The 15462-nt window shown below is 34.3% G+C and overlaps 2 protein-coding genes across 3 annotated transcripts in view; both read left to right on the forward strand.

Moving 5' to 3' along the window:
* The first annotated feature begins 949 nt into the window (after positions 1–949).
* On the forward strand, positions 950–1646 carry LOC145214370 (U6 snRNA-associated Sm-like protein LSm3). Its single transcript, XM_080082913.1, has one exon. The coding sequence runs from the start codon at positions 1021–1023 to the stop codon at positions 1336–1338; it is 318 nt and encodes a 105-aa protein (XP_079939039.1). The 5' UTR covers positions 950–1020; the 3' UTR covers positions 1339–1646.
* Positions 1647–1679: 33 nt separating this feature from the next.
* The window catches only part of LOC145214060 (lysosomal-trafficking regulator-like), a 41399-nt gene continuing 27616 nt past the window's right edge, over positions 1680–15462 (forward strand). For both annotated transcript variants that reach the window (XM_080082531.1, XM_080082604.1), the window contains exons 1-18: positions 1680–1745; positions 2695–2777; positions 2971–3091; positions 3936–4023; positions 5377–5496; positions 5912–6033; positions 6381–6738; positions 7022–7188; positions 7579–7696; positions 7862–8612; positions 8987–9262; positions 9638–9763; positions 10141–11680; positions 12104–12252; positions 12950–13164; positions 13868–14089; positions 14328–14510; positions 14987–15096. In XM_080082531.1, the coding sequence (XP_079938657.1) occupies positions 2698–2777; positions 2971–3091; positions 3936–4023; positions 5377–5496; positions 5912–6033; positions 6381–6738; positions 7022–7188; positions 7579–7696; positions 7862–8612; positions 8987–9262; positions 9638–9763; positions 10141–11680; positions 12104–12252; positions 12950–13164; positions 13868–14089; positions 14328–14510; positions 14987–15096 (4746 nt within the window). In that variant the 5' untranslated portion in view covers positions 1680–1745; positions 2695–2697. The remainder of the gene's footprint in view (positions 1746–2694; positions 2778–2970; positions 3092–3935; positions 4024–5376; positions 5497–5911; positions 6034–6380; positions 6739–7021; positions 7189–7578; positions 7697–7861; positions 8613–8986; positions 9263–9637; positions 9764–10140; positions 11681–12103; positions 12253–12949; positions 13165–13867; positions 14090–14327; positions 14511–14986; positions 15097–15462) is intronic.

Consider the following 15462-nt stretch of genomic DNA (forward strand, 5'->3'; position numbering starts at 1 on the left):
GCAACTGTTGCTGTAGTGTAGTGGAAGAAACAGTGCCTCATGCGCATAGTTTTTGGGTTCGAATCCCGTTTAATTTTTATCTTTTTTTGCAGACTTGTAGAAATGCCGGCGGTTAGGGCTGTTAGGGTCAGGTGAAGGTTTAAAATTATAAATAACGTTAAAAACAAGCATTTCCAAACATTTGACCTGACGTTACCTTCTTGACCTAAAGTAAACCGGACTCCAGTGCCGCTAGTTTTTGGTGTTAAAGTATCTACCGAATTTTTCAACATAAGTATCATAAAATGATTCAGTATATAGTAGGGAGTTGTGAATTTGCACATATTATGCATTACGTATATAGTAAAAACCGTTTCGCCTTCATATTATATCGCAGCTACAATCAAATTACACTCAAATGAATTACACAATGCGTAATTGTATAGGAATAGGATTCCGTTATTTATACTTTTCGCAGAAAACAAATAAACTTAACCGACTAAACCGGTCCGATGATCCTTTGACAGGAAAATACGTATGTCAGTGTTACAGTTAGAAATGATGATAATAGATTCTCCACGCAGAGTTAACAGTTAACACGTAATTTCGTGTTTTTAGACAGCCAGTTCAAAGTTTCCACTTACTATGTAGACTTGCTTGTCTTTATTGACTAATTCTTCATATCTATGCACGCAAAGCCAATGTTGTCTGTAAAATGTTGTGTTGGTTTTTATTTTTCCGCTATTGAAATTTTTAAGCCAATTCCTATGCCTGAACCATATTCAGGATTTTTTATAAGTGGTGTTTTTTTCACTCAGTTATACTTGATGAGATCTCTAAACATTTCACTTAGTGTTTAGTGCTTGAAAATTCAACATTATATTAACAGTAACTTAAGCGATGTGTATGTTGATCATTTTGGGCAAGTTAACAGTCCAGTATCTGGTAGTATGACTTATATAGAGTTTTAATTTATGTTGTTGTTTCCTGTAGCTTAAAATCGTGTAATAGCTTGAAACAAATATTGCTCAAAAACTCACAATGGCTGATGAAGAAGAACAACAACAAGCTCCTATTGTGCAAGCTGTAGAAGAACCTCTTGACCTAATTCGACTCAGCCTCGACGAAAGGGTTTACGTCAAGATGAGAAATGAGAGAGAACTTCGGGGTCGACTGCACGCTTACGACCAACATCTAAACATGGTTCTAGGTGATGTGGAGGAAACTGTGACTTTAGTGGAAATTGATGAAGAGACTTATGAAGAAATTTATAAACAGACAAAGCGTAATATTCAGATGTTGTTCGTCCGTGGGGATGGGGTTATTCTGGTGTCGCCACCATTGAGGGCTGGTGCTTAATTTTTGTAAAGCATTTGTTGGTTTTCAATATGCTGAAAGCTATGGCACATGGATGGAGGAATTATGCCAAACTTAAACACAAATAAACAAACCATTTTTGACTTGTTTTTGTTATTGGACCAGCTTGTTTATAATGCTTTTTCCTTCTGCACAATATAATGTTTTTTTTAAACCATCATTCACATGCTTGTGTGTTTAAATGACTTTGTTATTGACTTAATAAATGTCCCCAATTCAATTATTGTTACCATTTGGTTTTAAATTCTTATTAATGGTATTGTCAAAACAAACTAAAAGTTTCATTTTTACGTGTAGAATAAAATATTTTGCACTATATAGGGTGGTTAACTTATTCATGCTAACCTGAAGAAGATGTTACCACATTCATTCACAGGCCCACAATAAATGTAAGTATATTTTTTCTAGGCTTTATTTTGCATTAATATTTTTCAGTAATCATTTGTTCAAAAATTATTTGATGTCCATGACCATTAAATTTCATTGTTTAAAAGGCTCTGTAATCTAATATCTAAGGATAAATTTACATTGCTTTGTTGCTGTTCTTGGAACAAGTTGTCATATAAAGTCCCTCCACAGTATGTAAATGTTTGCTGAGTTGGCAACTTAACCAGAAGGATATAGTTGTCATTCAGCATGCAAAACTTTTCCTGTATGCATGTAAGCTTATTTCCCCACTTGCTAAACTGTTGATTCAAGCTAATTTGGCGCTAGGTGCCAGACAATGGTGTTTACCTGTTGCAAATGCAACTATTTGATGACAAGGACTGCCTGGCTGCAATTGTTTGCTAACCAAATACTGTAAACTTTAAACGTGTTTTTTGAAGGACTGAATGACGTTGAATACTTAAAACTAACTTGTTTTATTTGTTTGCTACTTGCTATGAATAAACAGCTGGTTTGGATGAGTGCAAGCAATTTCCTCTTAATCGTTGTTTTTCTTGGTAAACTGACATGTTTCCTAAAAATATTTTCCAAGTAACAGGAGTTTCATTGTCTTGTTTTGAGCAGTTTCTAGTTTCCACTGTTGGCGTTGCTTGTGTTTTGTAGTCCGTGTTGTACAGTGAACAGATGTTGCATGGCTAAACTTAACATTTTTTAGTGAATGGTGGTGGTTAACTCAGGGAATGATTGATCTAACAATAGCCAAAAAGATGTGTAGCATTTTTTTAATGTGTCACCAACAGATGTTTGAGTTATTAGATTTTAAACACAGGATATACCCTGACGTAATTAAAGTGTTACCTTACAACACAAACAAACTTGTCATTTTCTTTTCTACTTTGCATGTTGCTTCTGCTAGCAGTACAAGGCTTTGATATTTTTTGTTTTGCTTAGGTTATGGAGGCACTAAAACTGATTTCTGTTGAATTGGTGAAAGGTGTTGGGGCATGCTCTGAAGCTTCTTGTCAGCTACAAAGGTATAATTTTTTTGTTTTTTATTATTTTAACTTTGGCAGCTATTATTTTTGCTTGTATTGCAATGTTTACCTTATGATACGCAAGCCTTTGCAGTAAAAAATAAGCATTGGAACTTTTTAACTTTTAATGAATTAATTTAAACTTTATTTTTGAATTGGCAATGTGATTTTAAACAGTTTCATTTAATTTTAGTGAACAAAATGAAAATGAAGATTTGACAGAACATCACAACCTTGACAAAATCTTGTGTGAATACTTGGTACACGGAAGGGGTGCAAAGTTATTGAGATATCTTCATGAGCTTTCAAGACAGGTAATTCCCACAAAATCTTTCATATGTATTTTTGACTTAAATCTATTTTCAAACATGATATTTAATTTTTTGCAATGTGTATATTCTAGTCTTGGTCCAAAAGAAATAATAATTATTTTTTACTACATGATAATACTGAAATTGCTGATCATGCTATGACCTTTATATAACTTACTGTTTTTCAACACTAGACCTAAATTTGGCTACAATTTTTCATATTAAATCATGCCTTGTTTACCCAATTACTATAATCAACTGCATTGAAAGGCCAATTTCTCCAAAACTAGGTGCCCACTGAAAGTCATTTCGCTCTGAACCTTGTAATTTATTAAATCCCTACATCCAGTCATTAATCTGATTATCACCTTCTACTTAACACTTCCTTATCCTGGAATAAATCCTAATCCAATTCACATGCTGTGATGTAATTCTCATTGTGACTTAGCCGGTGCTTCCTGTTGCAATGAGTCATGCCATAACTGGTCTGTTTCCTTTGGTTGAATGTTTTTGTTTGCGAGAGTCAGCGTAAGTGGCATACGGATGCATGTGTGTACCGGTTTAGCTCGGAAAGTCTAAGGTTCAGGTCATTAAGGTGATTTCCTCTATTTACATTCTTAGTTTGAGGAAGAGGGGAATATATGTTAATTTTTTGTGACTTTACGGGTCATAAAGTTAATTTTTTTATGACTTTAGAACTATGCATGATATGATATTTTATGGTGCGTTAGTATGTGTGTTTTTGTTTAAAAATCAGATTTTTTTTAATCAAATGGAACTGATAGCTAAATTTTTAGGTTAGATTACTTTTTGTGAAGATTTGTCAAAGACTTTTGTTTTTATTTAGGAAATTCCATGTTCTTATGAAATTGCCAGTTTTTGTATTTCTTTTTTTCCATTGCTGCTAGCTGTACCACCAGAAGACTTCAAAAAAGGTAAGTACATTGACCAGTATCCATTAGGTTTTGCCTGCTCAATCAAAACATTAATCCTTACTTTAAACATCAGTGTTTGAGGCAGTTGAACAGTTTTAAAATCAGTACATATTGTTTTAACGTAGTTGCAATTAAACATTAATCAGAAGATTTTGTACAATTAAAAATTTTGTCCTAAACATAAAATTTCATACAATGTTTGGAAGTTGCATCCTGAAAATGTTTTCCTGAAAGCGCTAATAAAAAAAGTAATTAAAAATTGTTAAAATATATTTAGCACTCTACAGTTGATGTTTAATTCATGTTTCGGTTTGTACTTTGAACTTTCAGTTTCCAATTAGTTTAATTAAATAAGCTTGTTGCAATGTTATTACGTTTTTTGTTCGAATTACTATTCCTGCTTTATTAAATAATTGTTTGCGTAATTGTTTACAGTTCAGAACATAGTCCGCCAACGTCAAAAATTCATGCATTTTTTTTTACCGGTGAACATGCATTTTATAACATAGGGAAGGGCGCAACAGAGGTAGTGCAGGCTATGATAATTACGGTAACATTTGTCATAATGTTTGTTACATCTGTGCTGTTTTTCAAATCTTTACATATGGTGTACACAGAGTATTCTTTTGCAAGTGAGAGTTGCCATAAAACAATTTGATACTTTTTAGTCAAAACAGTAGAAATTTCAGTATTTTGTTATGAGGCCCCCTTTATCAATATAAACTTTAATGAAATGATTTTTTTTAATCAAAATGTGGACAATCTGATCATGGGATTAAAAAGTAAGAACATAAATGTCAGAGATCTATACTTAAAACCATCAGGATTTTGTTGCAGTGGAGTCTTGTTTATCATGGGTCAGTTTATTTAAACCAAACTAAATTACCACATCTTGAAATGTAAGTAGCCACTTAGGCCAGTTGCATAGCTCAGTGCGTGTTATGACTGCAAACGTCTGTGTGTAGCAGCAGGTAGAGATTGGAGAGGAAGGAGTGACTCACTTCGTTCTTATTCACATTTCGCTCTGCATATTTCTGTATCTGACTTCAGTGTGTTTATTTATGGGCAAAGTGTGTTGCGGGTCGCTATGCAGTTTTAGAAACTCTCCGCTTATGAGTAGGTGCATGAAATTCGATGTTAAAAGGTGAAGGCATTTGTAGTAGGTTTCTATAGAGCAGTTTTCTAAGAACTGTTTTATGTAGGAAGATTTTTCCGGGAAGATATTATGGAGGTGTTATGTATTGTATGTCATTGTACTGGTTCATTTATTTGCTAGTTATCATTATTTGCCTGTAGTAATATTTGGTTTGCTGTAGCCAGTAGTAAATAACCATTGAATTCATGTTTTTGCAGTTACGTCTGATGAAAAGTGTTGCGTTTGTTCCTTTAATCAAAACTCTCATCGCCTGAAAAAGGATTTTGTTTCATTTTACAACAATGGACACAGACATAAAAACAGGAAACAACCAAATGGTAAGCAACTTGTTGTACATGTGATCAACACAATACAAAACAAGACATATGATGTGATGTTGTTATTTGTTTTAATCTTGTGCTTGTAAATTTAGTAAAAAAAACTATTTATTGAAAGGGTTTGAGTTTGGGTTTTATGCAACTAAAAAACCTCTTGTTCTGCTTACAGCAGTGGTCAATAAATAATTTAAAAGTTGTTTGTTACATATCTTAAATTGCGAACAGTTCCAAAAGAGTACATAACATGTTCATATGATAGTTTGTTTTAAACTTTTAGGTTTAAAGTTCAGGATATTATTATTCGACCTATGATAAAATATAATTATGTGTGATCAAAGTAGGGCTTTTGATGTAAGTTGTATTTTTTTCTAAATACTTATGCAACTAAAAGTGATAAATGTTGCATTATTTTTAGGAGTAAAATCCAACATTCAAAAGCGAAGAGAACGATTTCGTCGTCTGTCTGGAAAACATTATCAGAATTATCAGGAAGATTTCTACTCAAGTTTGGAAAGCAGCTCAGTTGACAGCAATGAGGTGAACAGATTATTTACAGACAATGATTTGATTGCTTAAATTGGCAACACTATTTATATATTTTCAAAGTCAATTATTTTTCTACTAAACTACAATCTAAAGAAAAACCTCGGTTCTGTTCACTTGTTTCAAGTTACTGAAGATGTTGTGCAATAACACTGTATATGGATCTGTTTGTAAGTTTAATGATGAAAATTATGGTCAATGCTAATGCCATTCATATCACTGATGATAGCATCAGCATTTACCAAAATGTGTGCATAATAAAGCATGCCGCTTTTTACGTCTATTTGGCCAATGTGCCAATTTAAATTTTCTATTTTACATGGAGAAAATCTGTTTTTTAGGATCTAAGTTCGATCAACACAGTTGTACAGTCAGCACGGCAACGCTCCAAACGTCTTCAAAGTCGCTTCCAATCCAGCAACCAAAACTCTGAAAATCAAGAAACAAACTGTAACATGGAAGAAAACAGTAAAGAAAACATTGAGGTGCTAAACAAGGTGGACAAAATGAGGACTTTCGACGGACCATTCGAGCTTGCCAACGTTCTCTTGGAATTATTGCAAAGTTCGTTCTGTTCACAATACACTACTGTAAGCGAGATGGATGATATAAATACGAGAAATGCCAACAGTCAGTCGCCCATGTCGCTTGCAATTCAACTCATATCAGCCATCACTGCACTGCAACAGAACAAAGGAGGTACAGACTGTATGTTTTTGTGTTTTAAATTTTACCTTTTTGTTACCATTTGGAAATTGGCACAGTCTGTTTAATGTTGCTTAATGTACATGTACTCAATTGAGTCTCTGAAAGGTTAATCTAAATCTAATGACACACATGAATATTTTCAACTTCAAACTGTTATCATTTTTTAACAAAACAAATTTTATGAATAATTACAATCCAATGTAATAAAACGACAAAGATATTGTTTTTGCCAATTGCTTAAGCCTCTATTTGAAATATTTTCTATTTCAAACAGACACATTTTCACATGCAAATTCAATCAGCAACGACGAACTGATGTCAAAAATCTCCTATGAGGACACCCGGTGGACTGTCGAGTCACTTTGTCACCTTCAAAAACTTATTCTGCGCTCGGTTCTAACAATGTGTCTGGTAGGAATGAAACATGGAGAAGATCTGCAGGTTTGTTATTTTACTCAGTTCAGTATCCAACATACTTAAAATTCTCTTAATAGGAGGTTAAAGTTTTTATGCTTAAGTTTAAGTGAAGGTTAGTTTTATTGCATGGATTTAGGTAAAATTTGTCTTTAATCTTCAATTTTTATTGTTATAATCTTAGCAAGTAAAAGAAAATTAAAACTTATTCCTTAAACTAGTGGGGATTGTTCAAGCGTTATTACTCTTACTATTCGTTAGTGGGTTTCTGGTGATTTAATTACCACTATCAGTATTTTGTTTTTAAAAAAATCAGGTACCACTTTGGTGCACAAACCTTAATTACAAAACTCTTTTAGAACAATCTCTCCTGCTTGTTGCAACTTTGTGCTATTTATAATTTTGCTTTTTGTGCAGGAACTTGTGCAAAGTCAAGCAATAACATCTTTGGTTAAAGTTTGCAATGACATGCTGAATAAAGGAGGTATGATGCCGGATGGATGCAGAAGACGAACCAGTGCAGCTTTGCATCTAGGTTTGTCATCTAATTGCTCCTATTATATTTCCACAATTGGCAAATGCCTCTATTCACTTTTTTGTTCTTGCAGATATGTAGTTCTGAAGAATATGTTTTGCCGGCATACATTTTGATAGATACATTTTTAATACATTTTTGATAGATATTCTTTTTTCTATTTAGATGACTACCTAAGTGATGACAGCTTTAACGACAATGACCAGCTAAGTTCTACACCAAAAAAGAAAAACAAGCACTCTCACCAAATTTCAATCACCTCCATGGATTTTTCCACTGATAATAAATGTCAAAACAACTTGCCATCAGCTGCTCAGAGCTCTTGCAACCATTCTACAGTTCCAGGGAATGTGTCCTTTGTATGCAGCGTTGTCCTTGGAATATTCAACCTAATGACGAGAGTTTTGGATAGCCGGCCTGGAATTGTAAACCCCAAGCTTCTTACTGAAGTTGTTTCATTATTACAAGAGTTTCAAAATAGTGGAGGATACCGTTTATTATCCTTGCTCTTGTTACGACTTTCTGCCCAGAACAGCTTAAGCAATACCAGAACTCCGTCAAATTTGTCACCTATAACATCGCCAGTAAAAGGACACTCAAGGCAATCATCTCTGGCGCCACCACAGAAAAATTCTGACACCAACTTACAAATCATCACAAGTATTTTGGTATCGTTTCAAGGCACTTTGTCGGCCGTGCAAAAATCCAAAGTGGAATATATGCACAAAGTGATATGTTCACGTCGAAGTCATCGGCTTTGCGACTTCCAGAAGCAGGTACCCTCTCATCACAGCATTCTTGGTGCAGAGGCTCGCACGACTATGCTTGAAGAATTGGGAAGAGGCGACAAACGTTTTTCTTCAAGTTTTTCGGTGCCTTTGAAATTTTCATCGAGAGGTTCAAGCAAACAGGGCAGGTGGGGTTCTGTTTTTTTGGTAAAGTTTTTTGCTGAGATCTATGTTTCTATAATTTGATTTTTAAGCACAAAAGGTTATTGAGCTACTTAATTAAAATTACTTGAAAATGAAACAAAACAATGTCTAACTGCCTTTTTTGAGATCTTTTTTTTGAAAGGTTTTATGACAGGAAAGAAAAAAATAGTTATAAAAAGTTACCTAAAAGCAGTATCGGAGTGTTTTAGCAATAAATAGTATTAAGAGGTCAATAAAATATGCAACTGTTGCTGCTTGGCATAATATAAACCTAAAATAGCTCTTCTGCCAAATGCATTTTTACATACCGAGTTTGAAATATATGGTATACTTTAGCATTGATTTTGTTTTTCCACAGACATGATGAATCGATGTGCATTGTAGCTGTAGCCATTAAGTACCTTATCGACCTTGCCATTTCACTCAACACGGAGTCACCGTGCATCAAACTTATTCTTCAAACTGCCAACAACTGTGGTGTGTGTCACTGTATCACACCTTCTACACTGGTGCTTCCTCTGTTATGCAACCTGCCCATGTGGGATGAGCCAGTTCAAAATATTGTTTTTGCTCTCGTCGGAAAAATGCTTGTCCATCACTTTAATGAAGAAAAACATGGACTACAAGTTCCAAGGTACTGTTTGTGTAACTGACATTTATGTGATAAATTTAATAAACATTTTAATGCTTGGTTGTAAGGAAAGACGAGTACTTAATGAACCTAATCCAGCAGTAAAATACCAAATATGTTGCATAATAGTAGAAATATGTCAAACATATTATTATATATATGATGCCCTAACATTGACTGACATAAATATATCATATGTATGTTCATTACAAACAAATTTTATAATAAATCACTCATATTAAAACCACGAAGAACTAAAATTGATTCATTCTTTTGCAAACACTGAAACGTACAGCAAATTATGTGTTATTTTATTGCAAACATGAATTTATGTATTTGAGTGTAATGAATAAAATTGTGTTAATTTCACTCAAACAGTAACAGTTTAATGTCGACGTCGGATGCTCTCATCAACGTGTCATCGAACTGGCTCACCCATCCTCCACTTAGCTCGTATCTGAAATCCAACAAATCTTATGTCAGAAGTAAAAGTGAAACTTGGAGGTCAGTTTTAAAACCACTGACACGTTTCTCTTTGAAAAGAACAAATATATTTCGCTTATTCAAGTATTTTCAGTGTCTGAAAATGCAACACAAAAGGGAATAAAATTAGACAAGGCTAAAAGTTTATAATATATATTATTTTGTTTCAAATTATTTTAAAGAAAGATTGTTGTCTTCATTTGTCTTTGATATTTTACAGTTTATTTGGTAGAAGTTATGCATTTTCTTCTAAATATTGCAATAATAATGATTTGTTGAAGACTTGAGGCCTAAATAATCTTTGAAAATATATTCGTTGCAACTGTTAAAACCTTTTTCTACATTTTGATTGTATCGTTTACTCATCTTGCTCAAAACAATTTTAATACTTGTTTCAGGAGATCTCTACCTGGCGACATCCAGTTTACTGAAAGTTGTTCATCGAGTTTCAAACAAGACTTGGAAGATTTCATGCTTAACAAAAGCTCCGAACATCCCTGGTTATTTCTGGCTGTGTACAGGGCGTTCCTACAACTGGGAAACTCCCCAATATGCCAGAAAGCTCTCCAACATCTCCAAACTATTGCTGTGTTCCTTTCACCGGAGGCAAAAAAGTCTCTAACTTCTACTGTACTAGTTCCAGTATTACTGTCATTTGCTGATGTTGGTTGGGACGCTTTAAAAGATGATCAACCTGTTTTGGTGGAAACTTACACAGAAGCTGTAGTTACCTCACTGCTTGACATCTTAGTAACGTTTTTGGATACGATTGATGAATGTCGCTCAGTTTTTCTGCGACACGGAGGGTTAAAAGCGGTCAACCAGCTGCTTTACCTCAAAGGGTCTGAGGATGACAGCAATGTTTTGCATGCACGACTCCTGAAAATTGTCGAAGCTCTTATGACCAAGACAACATTGTTTTCACCACAGGCAGTTGTTCACGTCTTTGCTCCTCCATCGCAAGAAGGCCTTCGACGGAAAGTGTCAAGCGGCGATATCACCAACAATGAACCTGGTGCCATGAGGTCATTTTTTCGTGGCTTGTCGTTCTCGTGGGGAACAGACAACAGACGCCTTTTACGAGATCGTTCCATCAGTTTCACAACTAAACCGAAAAATATAATGTCGTCAAAGAGCGTTGATGTCCCTGACCCCAACAGTTTTACAAGTTCTAAAATTTACGTCGATGAACTTTCAGTTTTTTACGCCGAGGTAAAACGGTTTGTACAGAATGCTCTAAACATTACCGGTGCCACTTCATTTGATCGGAACAAAGATAAACAATCGATAGTAAGTCGATTTTCGCGAACCGATTCCGAATTGGAAAGTGAAAATAGGTCCAGAACTCGCCGTCTTTCAGAAACTTCTGGATATCGCTCAACAAGTCCAGATTCCGTGGAGCGATCTGCTGCACACGATGCCAGATCTATGCACAGCGTGACTTCTACGTCAAGTTACGCCACAGAGAGTGTTTCTTTACCTGACGACGACCATTTGGAACAATGGAAAAGTGTCAGCGATGTTTGGAACATTCTGGGTCTGGCAGTTCCTCTTGACCGGGAACTAGGAATGATTTTCAATGAGCTTAATGGTTTTGATGTAACAATGAGACTTCTCAACTTGATAACAACAAGTTTAAATTTTTACTTTGAATCAGACTTGGATTTTACTATTTCATCAAATGAAATGTACTTAAACAATTCAGTGACTAAACTCAAAGTAGAAGACACCACTTCTGGCGAGACAGTGGTACATAGAAATCCAAGTGAAAGCACACTGTCCGATCAAAAAGACGAAGAAGACCAAGTCCATGGCAATGAAGTGGATGCAGCTGATGAAGATGGCTTCGTATGGGATGAAGGAGTCTTAGAGACTAAACTTCAATTCTTTACATCCTGTCTAAGGATTTGCCTGTTTTGTGGCAAACTAACAAATGAGGTACATGCAACCTTCAGTATACTGTGATTGAATATCTTGCTTGCTTATTGATATTGCAGTATGAAGTGCTAAATAGAAGTTTATTAAGTGTATTGAGTGGCAGTATAGATTTGTTGTAATGTGTTTCTTGAGTCAAAAACAGATCAAAATTGTTTGAAATCCTTTTTTATAGGAGTGAATTCACTAATGTAAATGGTTAAACTCTCGCTGACAAGTTTAAAAGTTTGCACCCTGACTTGCCCCAGCCCAAAGCACAAATGTTTGTTCAAATGAGTTCCAAAGTCTTCTGTACTTTCTTGGCTTACTAACCTCTGTTATGTGTTCCTTAGACTTTTAATGCTCTTGTGCTCTACAGTACCACACACTTTGTTTTTGTTTAATAAAGAACAAGAGACTGTTATAAACAACATATTTTCTTTACAGTTTGACATTGATGTGGAAGATGTGATAAGCACAATAAAACCTGCATTGCAAGGTCGAATCACTTCAGTCCAGTTTGCCAAACAACTTTACAGTGCAATATTTCAAGCTTCAGTTAAACCTGCAACACCTCAAGATGTCAACTTTGCAAGGTAGGCTGTCTTGATGGATTTAGACCATTTTTTTTATCAATAGTCAAAACATAAATTTTTTATTCAAACAAAAGTTTTAAAAGTTAAAGTATATTATGTCTAAAGTATGTTATGTGTACATTACTTTTCATTTTTTAATGTCTTATCATATTATAGTGGTTTTTGTTTCTTTTCAAATAAATCATAGTTTAACAAGCTGTTCTAAATTAGTGTTTTTTGTCTATGGTGCAGGCCGAAATAGCTAAAGATAAAATATAATTTTTCATCTATCTAACATTAAAACATGTATGGGGCAAAGAGTATATTTATCTACACACTACTTTTCTTTTTTTATTGTCTGTTCAATTTCTAAATTTCTAGTCGATTTCTTTTTGTTGTTTTTTTCTTAAAAAAATCTATCATTGTAATGATTTTAAAAGTTGGTAAGAAGACTAGTTTTTTTTGCACTGAACTCTTAATTGTTTTCCTTGTCTTTTCAATTTTAAGTTTTGTTCATTAACATTTCAGTGTGACGGCCATGTGTTTATCTAAACATTACTTTTCATTTCATTGTCTCATTCATTTCTAGTGTTTTTTGTTTCTTTTCAAAAAATCTATTACTTAATGATTTCAAAAAGTTGCTAAAAACAACTATTTTTTACAATTGTTTTACCTTGTCTTTTCATTTTTTAAATATTTGACTTTATTTACATTCCAGTGAGACGGCCATTCTGCGCAACCTCCAAAGTATGATTGACAGCAGCAATCGATCTCCGCGCTTCACTTTCACCCACAGTAGAAACAACTCGAACACAAGTTCAGCTCAAGCATCGCAAACTTGTCACGCAAACGATGATGAGATTACACTCTCGGACACCGACACCACTGATGGTTATGAAGCGGGGTCGGAAACTGATGCGAAATTTTCATCAGGTTGGAAATATGATTTTGTTTTTGATTGTGTTGAAATTAGGTTACTTTTTGTGTTCTTCATATTATTTTTGTATTTTTTGGTGTTTTTGTTAGTGTATTTGTGTATGTTTGTAAGTGTTCAGACATTTGTCTATGAGTTTAAATGTTTAACGGAGGGTTCAAATTGATCTAATGCTGCATTTCATTGCTCTCCAAGTCGCAAACTGTAATCCATTATTAGTAAAGAAAATATTGCATATCCCAGTTAATTGTGCATTAAATTGGAGATGGAATTTACTGGGTTGTGCCTATTTAAAATTGTAGTTTCTCTCCATATTGTCTAATTCGGACGAAACTTGAGGTACAAATAATTTGTAATGTGGTAAGGCTTTAACTAATCGACATCGGTTAATCCAAATCTTCGCCTAATTTGGACGAAACTTGAGGTACAAATAATTTGTAATGTGGTAAGGCTTTAACTAATCGACACTGGTTAATCCTGATCTTCTCCCAACTCATAGTGATACCAGGTTTTGAAGCGAGTACCGATACCGAGTATGAGTACCACATGTATATACCTTCTATGCCGAGTACCGAGTATGGGTACAGGCGTCCACACACATGCAGAAAAATGTAATCTCCATACGATAGTGAAAAAAATATATGTAACCTGGCGGAACTTTTTTTCACCAATGATATGACATTTCAGTTTGCCATTTTCCAGATTTTACAACAATGTTCAGCGACACACCATCCAACCATAAGCATGCGAGGATCAAAGATTTTGACAAACTGACAGAATATGACCTTGACTTCACCAACGGCAAGGTCGTGCACCCTGAACTTTTGCTGCTTGTGTTTGATTTGCTTGGCAACAGTTGTCAGGGCAACCAGCTGAGAAAGTTTGATTCTGAAGGTGATCTTTTGGCTAAGGACATACCGTGTGGTAAGTATCAAATTTAACTAATAAATGCTGAAAATATTTTTTAATACCTATGTAAAAAGTCTTGAAAACACATTTTTAGTTAGTTAAGCAATGAAACCATTGCAAAAATAGTGTTTTACAAAAGTCAAACCAAAAATGATTTTTTTTCTTAGATGAAAAGGCTAATATTTACTTTCAAAGTACGTTTAAATTTTTTTAATTTTTTGACTGCTCCTAAAATTGAATTTTTGTGTTATAGAAATACCACTTGAAAAGAACATTGTCTACGACCATTTAATGATTTCCCTGATGCGATCATTGTCATGCTTGGCTGATCACTCGATCGAGAATCTGAAAAATCTTTGTGAAAAGAGCGACGTCACTTCAGCTTGTCTTTCCCAATTCTCTTATATACTGGGAAGCAGTGAACCACACTGGGAAGGTAACTAAGTGATTTTGATTTACATTGACGTCAATGCTAAACTATGTTAATATATACCGGTGTAGCTCCAGCATATTTAGTCATAACCCATCAATTGTGCCATCCACTATTTTGCGCTACATAACGTTTTAACAATGGGCAGCTATTCTTCAGCTAGGTGTTTGTTTTAGTGCCACTGTGTCACTATGTGTCCTTTTACCAAGCGGAATAAACTCAACTCAGATATGCCTAAACAAGCCTTATTTTAACACAACAAGTTAACCAAGGGTGTTTAAATTCATTTTTGCTATCTTAGTAGTTTTATTTGAAAGATGTTGTCGTATTTTTTTTCTTTCTTTTTTTCAAAGTGACTTAAATTTTAGGAACATGTACTTCAACAATAAAAAATACATCAGTGTCTTTGTTTTTATCCTTTTAAGGTGCAAATCTAAACTTTACACACACATATGAACTCATTTTTTTATTTTCCTCCCCAGTCCATCGCAAGTTGATATTATCTTTGTGTATGAAGTTTAACAAATTCCATCTTACCTCTGAACACCTCAAACTTCTTCTATCACTGTTCCATGCCAAAGACCCACCTCTGGTTTGTAAAACTAAAACCTAATCATCATATTAGTTTCATGACTTTACCGTCGATCAGCGTGTTTTTTTGACTGTATAATAAATTGTAGTCTTTTTACAGACCCTTTTTTGACAATCTGGACAAAGATTCAAAGTCATATTTGTTTACGATTTAGTGCATGTTTAGTTATAAGTTCAGTTGTGCATAGTTGACAAGATTAAAATTAGTAAATCATACAAAAAATGACACAAAGTGCAAACAAATTGACATCTACCATTTTTCCAAAGGGAAAAAAATGCCTTGCTTATTTTTTAATTGATTGCAAAAGCATACAATAGGTAATCTACAAAGTCAAATCATATGTGGTATAATATTTTAGTGAAAAAA

The sequence above is a fragment of the Phallusia mammillata genome, chromosome 1 (genome assembly GCF_965637545.1).
Source record: "Phallusia mammillata chromosome 1, kaPhaMamm4.hap1.1, whole genome shotgun sequence".
Lineage (NCBI taxonomy): Eukaryota > Metazoa > Chordata > Ascidiacea > Phlebobranchia > Ascidiidae > Phallusia > Phallusia mammillata.